This window comes from Euprymna scolopes, chromosome 45 (assembly GCF_053919585.1).
Source record: "Euprymna scolopes isolate OS-2025 chromosome 45, ASM5391958v1, whole genome shotgun sequence".
NCBI classification, from domain to species: domain Eukaryota; kingdom Metazoa; phylum Mollusca; class Cephalopoda; order Sepiida; family Sepiolidae; genus Euprymna; species Euprymna scolopes.
Genome location: NC_136526.1, coordinates 70,790,824 through 70,802,975, shown reverse-complemented (window position 1 = coordinate 70,802,975; position 12,152 = coordinate 70,790,824). Strand labels below are relative to the sequence as shown.

General features: G+C 32.3%; 1 protein-coding gene across 5 annotated transcripts in view; it reads right to left on the bottom strand.

The window, feature by feature from the left end:
• LOC145269885 (uncharacterized) overlaps positions 1-11,292 on the bottom strand; it is a 51,753-nt gene extending 40,461 nt beyond the window's left edge. Inside the window, exons 1-3 of one of the 5 annotated variants that reach the window (XM_080125635.1) lie at positions 11,091-11,272; positions 6,706-6,757; positions 1,667-1,712 (exon numbers count right to left, since the gene is read on the bottom strand). In XM_080125635.1, the coding sequence (XP_079981761.1) occupies positions 1,667-1,712 (46 nt within the window). In that variant the 5' untranslated portion in view covers positions 6,706-6,757; positions 11,091-11,272. Of the gene's footprint in view, positions 1-1,666; positions 1,713-6,705; positions 6,758-11,090 lie in introns of all 5 variants that reach the window. The other 4 variants (XM_080125638.1, XM_080125636.1, XM_080125634.1 and 1 more) reach the window with 4 other exon arrangements.
• Positions 11,293-12,152: the final 860 nt, after the last annotated feature.

Here is a 12,152-nt window from a genome sequence, read left to right as displayed (position 1 = left end):
TACTGGAGTAGAAAGATCTTTTACATCTAGGGATCTCTACAGTGTGAGGGTGGGATTTTGCAGCCTGTCGGGTCTGTCGAGGGTGTTCACGTCGTGGGGAAATAATATTTCAAAAAGAATGTACTAATAAATAATGACTTAATAATAAATAATATTTTAATAATAACATAACAATAAATAATATTTACAAAAGAATGTACTAATAAATAATGACTTAATAATAAATAATATTTTAATAATAACATAGCAATAAATAATATTTAAAAAAATGTACTAATAAATAATGACTTAATAATAAATAATATTTTAATAATAACATAACAATAAATAATATTTCAAAAAGAATGAACTAATAAATAATGACTAAAAATATTTAAATAAAACATTACAATAAATGATGTTCTAATAATGCCTTAACATTAAATAAAATGTTATTCATAACTTAACAATAATAATATAAACTGGTGATATTTATTTTAACTAGACAATCAAAATCGTTAAAACAATGATATTATTTCTTATAATAGCCAAGCATAATATTTTTGTTTTAAATGTTAAACATTAGAAAGTATGAATCTTTCAAAATTTACCAATAATCTAATAATTTACCAATAAATAATATTTTAATAACTTAACAATTAATGTGTCAATAATAATTTAGTCACAAATAATATTGCAAAAATGTATTAATAATAAATAATATTTTCAAAATAATTTACTAATGTTTCAATGATAGCTAAACAATAAATAATACTTCAATAAAAGAATAACAATAAATAATATTTAAATAATAAATTAACAATAAATAATATTTCAATAATAACTTAACTAATAATGTTTTTATAATGATTTAATAATATTTTAATAATAATTTTACAATAAATTATATTTCAATAATAAATTTACAAATAATATTTTAATAATAACTTAATAATGTCTCAATATTTCATTAATAAATTTACAATAAATAATATTATAATAAAAACTTTGCAATAAATAATACTTCTACAAACAATATAGCAATTAACAATAGTTCAATAATAACTTTACAATTAATATAATTTCAATAATTCACAGTAGTGAATAATATTTCAATAATAACTTAGTCATAAATAATATCGCAAAATTTGATTAACAATAAAATAATATTTTAATAAAATACATTCATATAATTACAATAAATAATTTCTGTTTAAATAATTGGTATTCTGCTGTTAAGGCGTTCACTAAACAATGCATAAGGTGCTCAGAAAAGATTGAAAATTATTTGATAATCTTTTATTTCAGCTCTGTTTGAAGAATTTACTAAGAGTAAATTGTAAAGAGTGGTTCTTTGTTTGTACTATTGGAAGGCTTGAGAGCTGGATATGATGGAGGATTCGAAAGCAGCGAAATATTGAAAGTAATATATCTGAAAGGTCATCCAAATTGTGAGGAAGTGTGCCGTAATCTATGTTCCTCGCGGCTAGAATCATTGCATTAACTAAAATACCACAAAACGAACTCATGTTAATAAAACTGGTGATATTTCTTTGACAAGATATTTCTATCTCGTTAAAACAATGATATATAAAAATCGTAAAGTTACGTTATTTCTCATAATAATCAAGCCCACATTTTTATTTTGTATGTTAAACATAAAAAAACATGAAATTGTTGAACATACCTAAACATAAAATGGAAGACAAGACGAGTAACTCCAGCTTCATCATCTGTAAAACAAAAAAAGAAAATATTTAATAAATTCGAATGCCAATCAACATCTTTTTTTTTTTTTTTGGTTTAAAAGAAAAGCTATGAAAGCTTCAACATCCCTCTGCACAACAGTAAAGATACTTCAGATTTTAATGAAACTTATTCCACTATCTCTCTCTCTCTCTCTATCTCTCTCTCTCTCTCTCTCTCTCTATATATATATATATATATATATATATATATATATATATATATATTGAATAAAATAGACGGAAGTTTCTCAAGAGCTCTTTCGGCTATCATCTCATCAGGAGGAAATCGATAGCATAAAAAATAATATTATGTCGAAAGTTTAAAGAGTTCTAATGGGGAACTATTGAATGTGCTAAAAGTACGGGGGGCAACAAAAATTAAGTTTATTAACGTTTAAAAACGATTCAAATATTGGCACAACGAGTGGGGAAAAAAGCGGGAGAAAAGATTCAAAGTTCCCCAAAGCGTTTGCTGTTTCTTTTTGCCGACACAAAGAAGGTTTACGCACCGCAATAGAGACAAACTCAAAAATCTTTAAATGGTTTCTGGAGTCCGCTCTATATAACACCTCGAACCATTCTATTTTATATCTATCGGTACAGCACGGGTTGTCAACCAAATGCTGGCCAATAGCAGAGTCCAAGGTTGCAGAAGGAGGGAGACTACCAGACCCCCATCCTCCCTTGTCTGATCTTCGATGGAACATGCTGGTTTATACGAGTCAAAATATTCAAGGATGTTCGCCAAACATAGCCAGCATCGCATTGGCAATTGAATTGATATACAATATTGCTATTTTGGATGTAAGGCAAACTACCCTTGCGAAAAGAAGGAATAGCAGGTCTCGTAGTATATACAAACGCATTATAAATAACATCATTATAAATAACATCTTTATTTGCAATTATAAATAAACATTTTATCTGCAATTATAAATAACATTTTTACCACAATTATAAATAACATCTATACGAAAATTATAAATAACATCTTTACGAAAATTATAACTACTATTTATCTGCGTCAGAACTGTCCGCTGTCGCCTCTGTTATACATCCTGGCGTTGGAACCCCTCCTTCGCAAGTTAAGAGACAAAACGGCATTACAAGTCCTGCACAGAATTGCTCTACCTGGCGGTACGTTAGCCAGGGTTTCCGCGTTCGCCGATGCCGTCACCGTGCAGGTGTTGAGCCGCACATACATCAGAACGGTGACTAACGTACTCGCTCGCTACGAAGAAGTAACAGGAACCGTCTTCAACTGCAGCAAGTCTTTCGGCTTGCGGTTGGGTGCCTGGAGCGGGGAATCCGTTCTTCTGTGCATATTCAGCTGGACCAATGGCTTGGGCTCTGTTTTAGACGGAGTGTATAGCTGGATAAAAACTGGTCGGAAGTACAGACAAAAGTTGAATCGTCGGTGGAAATTTGGAAGAAATTGTCTTTGAAAGGTCGAACAGTGCCGAGCGAGACTTATGTCTTCCCGCTCATTTTTTACCGGTTGTCTGTACTGCTTCTTCCTGCAAAACGCTTCCAAGTTTTTACAGAGCTCCTCTTCAACTTTTGTGGGAGAAGAAAAAGCATTATGTTTGCAGGGAGGTCTGTACTCAAAGTCTGAGTGAGGAAACGTGGAACTGCCTGATCTCAAATGTCATAGAGATGCCGAGAGGTTGGATTTCCTGGGTTGTTCACTACATGAGGACGTTTCGTGTGTTCCTGTGGATGGTAGCACCTTTCCCAACCTCAAACCTGACCCCCGGTCAAAGCCCAGGGAGGAGAACAAAAATTATTTGCCGAATGCTGATCCACACAGAGCTTTGCCGGGGACCAGTGTCCTCTGGCAGCCTAAGAAGGAGCTTTATCGGGCACTAGTGGTGGACAACGCTTCAGATCCACTTAGGGGGCGACTGGAATGGTCGAAGGAGATCCACTTACAGTAGAATTCTGCGCCAGAATAGGACTTTCTCAAAATTTCGAAATTTCCCGTTGCCTGGCGACTGCCTTTCTTTGCCAAACTTCACAAAAAAGATGGAAGTATCCCTCCCAAGTGTGGATGCTGCAATGACCATGAAATTAGAACGTCCCGGCACGCCTTTTTCTATTGCAGCCGACTTCGGGGACCCATGGAGTATGTCAAAGGAGTAACGGCTTATAGTGATGCCGAGCACCAGGTTGACCTTGATGCAACATACGTTATTGACAACATAAATCGGCCGCTGATTTGGGGAGAAAAGAATGTTTTTTTCTGGTCAACCTAGCTGAAGCGAGAATGGTGATTTGGATCTCCCGCCTAAAAAAAAGATCTACGATAGGACATCTGTTGCCTCGAGTGGACTTCAATAGAAGGCGGGTGCATAAAACTAGTTTATGCATCCGTGGAGAGCTAGTTTTGAATTTGTGCTCCATCTATAAAGCATGGCACACGCGGTCCTGGGTTCTACAGAATTCATACTGCTAGACTAGCTTAGCGTGTAAATAAACTCTTGGCTGTGGTTACAAATGAAATCCCGTTCCTCCTTTGTTTTTTGTTTTTTTGTTTTTTGGTATTAGAGAACCTTCAAGTTTGCCCACCCCATGCATCCTATTTTTTTTTTTTTTTTTGCTCCAGGTCTTCCTCTGCTCGGAGTTCACCTTCTATCTCCATCTTTTCCTCCCTAATATTTTTCTCTCTACATCCTCTAGTACAAACCTCAACCTCCGACTAGAAATCGTCCTGCTTTTGTCGGTTTTTTGAAAAACATGGGTGATCTATTACTTAGATTAGGATCGGGGGGGGGACATATTAACAAATCCTAAATAGGTATTTTATTTATTTCAATCTTTTTTCTTTTGTTAGGTTTTCTTAGCTTTTCCCCACTCCCTCCCCAGTGAACATTCTTGTAAATGTTACATCAAATTTAAAGATATTTTTTTAAAATGAACTTTTTTCCACTTATTATTACGTATTTATCATCACAGATTTATTTTTTAAAAATGTCATACCCACACACGCATACTTGTACATACATTTTGTATATAAAACGATGGGGTATTTTATTAAGTAGGTTTTACTCCACAGAGTGAATGTGGTATTGTGGTAAACGGTGCCAGTCAAGAGTAATCGCCAACGTTTCATAGAGAATAGAAAGACCTTGCACCCATCCTCATCCTCCAATTTCTTATAGGGTTTCATACCTAAGTTTGGTGATTTGAAAATTTTTACTTTTGATTGTAAAACATAAATTGTAACTTTTTACATGTTAATAAACTATATATACGTGAGCAAAGTGTAGTAACTGTTATAGTGCTGCACTTCCCCTTTTTCACTTCATTTTTTAGTCTCGGTTAATGGAGGAGAAATCCTTCATGACTGATAAATTTTTAATTTTTGTTACTAAACAGAGTGCCACTTTTTGAAGAGCTGGTCCCCCCCCCCACATTAAAAACCGACCTTGTGTCTAACCTTGCCCTCGTGGAGAGGTAAGTAAACAAAAACAAAATATATATATATATATATATATATATATATATATATATATATATATAAAAGGTTCTTGGCATTCGGGCCGGGATCAAAGTGCTGCACTTAAGTTAATTGAAATTTTAGATATAGGTTCCTTGAACCTGGATCTAACTTAATAAAGTGATTTGAGCCCGAAACAATAAATTTTAAGGGGTCATAATAGGGGTCAAATTTTAAAAAATTAACCATTTTTTTGTTTTTTTGCTTTTTTTGCACAGCATACACCTCCAAACACCCGAGCAACGCCGGGCACCCCTGCTAGTATATATATATATATATATATATATATATATATATATATATATATATATATATATATATATATATATAAAGGGTTCTTGGCATTCGGGCCGGGATCAAAGTGCTGCACTTAAGTTAATGGAGGGGAAACCCGCTATACTAAGGCAATTTTTATATTTTCCTACTGCCAGAGTGCCCCTTTTTTTGGGGGGGGGGCTGTTTTTTTTTCTCCACATTAAAAACGATCTTGTGTTACATTTTGCTTTCGTGGGGAGGCAAATAAATACCAATAAAAAAAGTCCTTCGCTTTCGGGTCTGGACCAAAGTGTAGTATCTGTATTGATGCTACACTTAAATTAATTTGTCCTCTATACTGAGGCCCTCTATACTGAGACAATTATTATTTTTGGATACTGCCAGAGTGCCCCTTTTTGGGGAGCTGGTTTCCCCCCAACAAAAAATGATCTTATGCCACATTTTTCTTTGTTAGGAAAGCAAATAAATACCAATAGAAAAAAGTTTTTAATATGAATATCAATACACAAAAAAAAAAGAAAAATCGGTACTCTTGCATAATTTGACCCGAATTCTTGTGAATTCCCGTCAAGCATGGATCGGGCGGGACCGTTAATCATCGGTGTTAGCCGAGCGTTTTTCAAATGTTGAAGCGCTAACTCGACTTTTTATTTTATTTATTTAATTTTTTTTCTGTTATGTTTTAGTAATTTTTAAGGTGATATTAAGGGGCCGAGGGCGACTTTTTATTTTCTGATTAGTTATTTCTTATTTATTTTTTTAATTGAATTTTTTGGAGTTTGATTAGCCAATGAAAAAGCGCTATCTAAATGGAAGCAGACTACAATTGCTTTGGAAGAAGCAACTAAACAAACAAGAAAAAAAAAGCTGACAAATATATTTTCAAACTCGCCAAACAGAAAAATTACAGGAAAGAAAATAAATCTATACATATTAGAAAAAGAAGTGAAAACATCGATGCAAACAATCTCATATTGTAAGGAGAAGAAATTGCGGTCACAAAAAATGAGGTGCAACAATTGTAAACACAAATGTTTACTTAAAAAAGATCGTGTGTAAAAGATGTTTTTTCCTGGAGATGTACAAATGGACAGTGCCACCAAAAGAACTTGACTGAACAACAAGTATTGAAAAAAAAAACATGAAAAACAAATACGGTTACAAAAAAGAAAACAAAACAAAACAAAAAAAACTTGTACTTACACCTAACAATTATACGGTTAAAACATCTTTTCTTGGCGACAAAGCAAACTTTCTGTTGATAAATATTTTGCAAAAAAAAAAAAAAGAAAGTTAAATACTAAAATGAAATAAACATATTTTCATTTTTCAAGTTTTTTTGTTATTTTTTTTATTATTTGCATTTGTATTTTTTTCCGGTTTTTTTATCATTAGTCATTGTTTTTTTTTTATTAGTCTACGACGCTCGGCTAACACCAATAATTGCCGATCTCGCCCCATCCATGCTTGACGGGAATTCACGAGAATCCAGGTCAAATTATGCAAGAGTACCGAAAAATCTACAGCAGTATAGACAATTTTCCAAAAATGTTTCATATTTTTTTTGGTTTCAGTTTAGATTATAGCTAAAGAAACTCAAGTTACATATATATACATATTTTTTTTTTCGTAAGATTTGGTTTCGGTTTCTATTCAAGCTGATGTTCCCAAGTCATATATATATATATATAGTTTTTATTTACTTTTGAAATCACAACTTTATAATATATAAGAATCGATAGAAATTGACTCTATACTAATCTATACCAAATCTGCATAAATTATAATATCTTATTTAGGCGTATTTTATGACCGGGCTACGTCAGGCGTTCTTGCCACCTTAGATAAATACGTTTGCAGTTTAAACAAAAGAGCTACAATAATATCAAGGAGTCTTCATATACGCTGAACACCAAGAGAATGCCAGCATCAATATATTACATAAGAAAGAGTCCGCTGTAGAATTTCCACAGGTTCTGCTAATATATATATATATATATATATATATATATATATATATATATATATATATATATATATATATATATATATATATAATTTAAAGGAGATTAGAATAATAGTCTAAAGAGCTAAGTGTATTTTAATGTAATAGTGAAATTACTAGTTTAATTAAAATACAGGAAATGCTCGTTGTAATTTAGATATATAATAAGCTCGATAGTTAAATGTCCTAGAGCTAATTCAATATTAAGTAATGTGATCTATAATTTAAAAGTTTAAAAAAATTTTTAAATTTAAAAATCAAAATTTAATTAAATTAAAAATCAGTTTCATAAGAAGGAACAACAACAAAGTCAATTATCTGTACGATCGTTTCGGAAATCCGTGCTTTTTATTTGTGGTATACATGAAGTCACGTAGAACAATTATACATAGTTTTTTTGGTAAGCACGGTCTCCTCATCAGCAAATTTAGGAGGATTTCTATTGAATTGAAAAGACACCAAAAATAAACCTAGCATTAACAGTAAGGCAGATGAATCTGAAAAATTGAAGTAAAAGGTTTGGATTTAAAATTTATAAGAAAATTAATAAGAAAATTGGTATAGGTTAGAGATAGAAATGAGTAGAAAAAATATATATATTTTGAATTTACATAATAAATTTGATTTAAAAATATATAGATATATAATTACCTTTTGGTTTTTCTGTTTTTGAAATCAGGAACTGTATTTAAAGTAGTCATTTAGATGTTTGCTATAGCTTTTTATTTTATTGAATGATGAATTTTAAAAAGGGCGACGCTCGTGCAGTAAATTGTTTCCGTTAGCGTATTTTGATTTAGAGACGCTATATATATATATATATATATATATATATATATATATATATATATATATATATGTGTGTGTGTGTGTGTGTGTGTGTGTGTGTGTGTGTGTGTGTGTGTGTGTGTAAGAGCAACATCAAAATTGCAAATAACAGACACCTCTGTTTCAAATACCGTACACACATACAGTGGAAATAGCTTCAAAATAATGCCAATCTTCCAAACAGACAATTATTTTTATTTACTTACACAGGAAAAAAAATTCATAACAAAATTCACTCCCAAACTAAACAGAGCCTAATATCAACACACAAAAACATTAAATGCAAGGCACACTCGCATGCACATACATATAGATATACAAACCCACACATAAATCAGAACCGACACATTAAAACACACACATACACACACGCACGCGCATACAACAATACACAGACATAACACCCCTATCTCTAATACAACACATTGAACAATACCAACCCTACTTAACCTCGAAACCAACAACACTAGTAAACACCTAGAACCAAGTGTAATATCTGCTCCAACACCTCGCTCCCCCCCTCAGTCAGTGGAGGAGAAATCTCTCATGACTGAGATAACTATCATCCCTTCTATCATCACTCTTCCCCTCTGGGGAACGAGATCTTCCCCACACTAGGAACCGATCCTGGGGAGACAAATAAATAGAAACATTAAAAAATCCCCTATATATATTTATAAATACACCTCTTTATCTAAACAAACATAATATTAAGAATACCCGAACAGTTTAAGACTGAAACGAAAAATCATAATACTAAAATCTAAGAATCCAAAAAATAAATATCAAAATTGAATGAAAACACTCCTTCACCATTTCAGAGGAGCTGGTCCCCTCCCTCCTCACACATACACATTAGTAACGACCTTGGATCACAGTTACCTTCCTAGGGAAGCAAATAACTTTATAATACTATAAAACAGTACGCACATTCTTCAAACCAATAAAAGAAAACACACAGACACAGACACGCACACGCGCGCACACACACATCCTACCCTAAAGAAAAAATGAGAAAAAACAAAGAAAGATAAATAAAAACACAAGCAGAGAGAGAGAGAGAGAAAGAGAGAGAGGGGCATAAAACAGCAGTGACCACAGTCCAATCACACAGTAATAAAAATGGAATATTCCAATGAAAAGTAGATACATTTACACGTTTCCACCTCTCGGAAACATTTCAAATGAACTACGAAAATGTTCTTTTTACATCGTTAACACATCCTGAATATATTTTAAGCATTTTAAATAATTTCTGAAGAGGACGCTTCACAGAACGTCTGAAACGCGTTAAAAACGATTTCAATGTGTGTGTGTGATAAAGTTTGAAAATTTTGATTAACCACCCCGGCCGAATCAGCATTAAAAAAGTAAAATTGTTTTTTGAGTGCTGGTTTTTTTTTTTTTTTTTTTTTTTTTTTTTCAGACAATTACGTGTGAAAACAAAACCTGAACAGAAAAACGATACAAAATAAAACAATTATTTTATTTTTTAGAGTGGGGATCAATTTCATGAACACCTTTAACGAAAATAACCTTTTAAGTTGTTAGTATAGTTAACCAGTTTTGTTACTACTAACCTTTAGTCCGACTAGACAGGTCATGAAACCAAATGTAATCGCCTAAATAAGCAGAACCGACGAAAAGTAGTGTATTTAATTTTCAGAACCCAAAAAGATTAACTGCTCTTAAACGCTAAAATGACTCTGAAATTGAAAATAATTTTACAGTAAATACGCGAAACTGATCTTCTATTCTAAGTTTTTCTTAAACATGTTTTTCTTCTTTCCGTCGGGTTTTGCTATAATGTTCGCACATAATCGCAAAAAAAAACAAAAAAAAAAAGCAGGCAGAAACTTATTTTAAACATAAGGAAGGCAGTCGAGAGATAGTTGTTAACTATTATGTACCCATTCCTATAAATATTTTTATATATTTCTATCTACTATTATATGAAAGGAACTTTGTGTGTGTGAGTTCGTTTCCTATGGACTCGAAAACGGCTGGGCCGATTTTTATAAAATTTCACACAAAGGTATTTTACATACCTGGCGGTGTTCTTAGATATGTTTTGTATTGAAAAATCTTCGATAAGTATCAATAATCGATAATCGAAATAATCCGGTGAAAGAAGGAAATGCGATTTTGACTAAAGTTAACACCTTACACAGCCTAACAACACAAGTGTATTTGAGAAGTTTTATTACAGCAAGCTGAAAGGCCAGGCATATAAACGCAACATGATACTTGACTTTTTAATTTTAAACTTAAATTCAAGCCATAATCGCCACCCACCTAGTAAGGCGATGAATATAAAATAAACAGTAAGCTCTTTGATATGACAGGGGCGCGTTCGCAATGAATGTTTCTGTTTAGAGCACAATTGAAGTATTATACTTGACTTTCGCATTTTAAGCCATTATATATAAAAATAATTTCATTTCAAACCATTATATATAAAAATATTTTTTTAAATCAACAGTAGATTCTCTACAGTGCAATGTTAACTATAACTAGTTAACTAGGGCATGTGAATGTTCTTTCCGGTGCACGATGGCGGGTGGCAACTAGAACATGCAATAAATCGATTTGATTGAAAAATATGCGATTTCATCGATTTTGATGGCAAAAATATGGGAGTGTGAAACATTCGTTGATCATCATTCAATCCTAGGCAACGTCGGGTCAACCTGCTAGACGAAGTATAAAATTGAAGTTTAAAATCAAAATCGATTAATAAACAATAAAAACTTACTTTGTTTCGATTATCCAATAATTCAAAACTTTTTCATGTCGTTAAATGGACAACGTTCAAAATGTGTTTGACAGTCTGAATATTTCAAGTAAAAAAAAATTGTTGTTGTTGTATGCGTGATTTTATGCGTTACCTGTTTTTCATATTCACCTGAAATGTTGCGTGAATTTATCGTCTGAATAACATTGAATACAATATGACACAGCAGTAAAATTCCAGAACTCAGTCTTGGTTTTTGGGTCAGTATGATTCAAATGGGCCTTAAGAGACCACTTTTCCACGTCTTACCTCCACTATTAATTAATAAATGAATGTTACTATAAATATTTATATAAGTTAAAAACATTTAAAAAAAAGAAAAAAGAAAAAGAAGCTTATTGATATTTTTAGGTAAAATCCCAGAACTATAAGTATTTACATTATTAAAATCTATATTAAAAAAAAAACAAAGATATTATTTAGGTCACTTAAATAAATTAATATCCTATCCTGTCATTCGAAATATGAAATATATTATATCCATTATTGCCATATAAGGTATAGCTGGAAATGTTTTCTTAATTATTAAATCTTTTCTCTCTGATAGGTTCATAAAAGTAGTGGTTGATGGCCAGAAATCAGAAGCTCTCAGTATTAATGCTGGAGTCCCTCAGGGGTCTATCCTGGGTCCAACTCTCTTCCTGATTTACATTAATGATTTTCTAAATCACATCCTTACATTATTCACAGACATTTATGCTAATGACACTACTATCTATGGTAGCAAATCTAAGACCATAAACGACCAAGTGCTCTCTGATTCCCTCTCCTCTGGTCTTGAGCAAGTGGTACAGTGGGGAAAAAGGTTGCTTGTTACTTTTAATACATCTAAAACCAAGCTTTTATCTTTACATCATCAACGTTCTGATCCCCATCTGCCATCAATTGTAATGAATGGCTCTCATCTTCGGGAGGCCTCATGTTTTGACAAGCTTCTGAGCTTGACATTTACTCCTGATCTTAAATGGAACACATACATTAAATCCATTGCCAAGACCGCTGGTAAAATTCTGGGATCCTTCT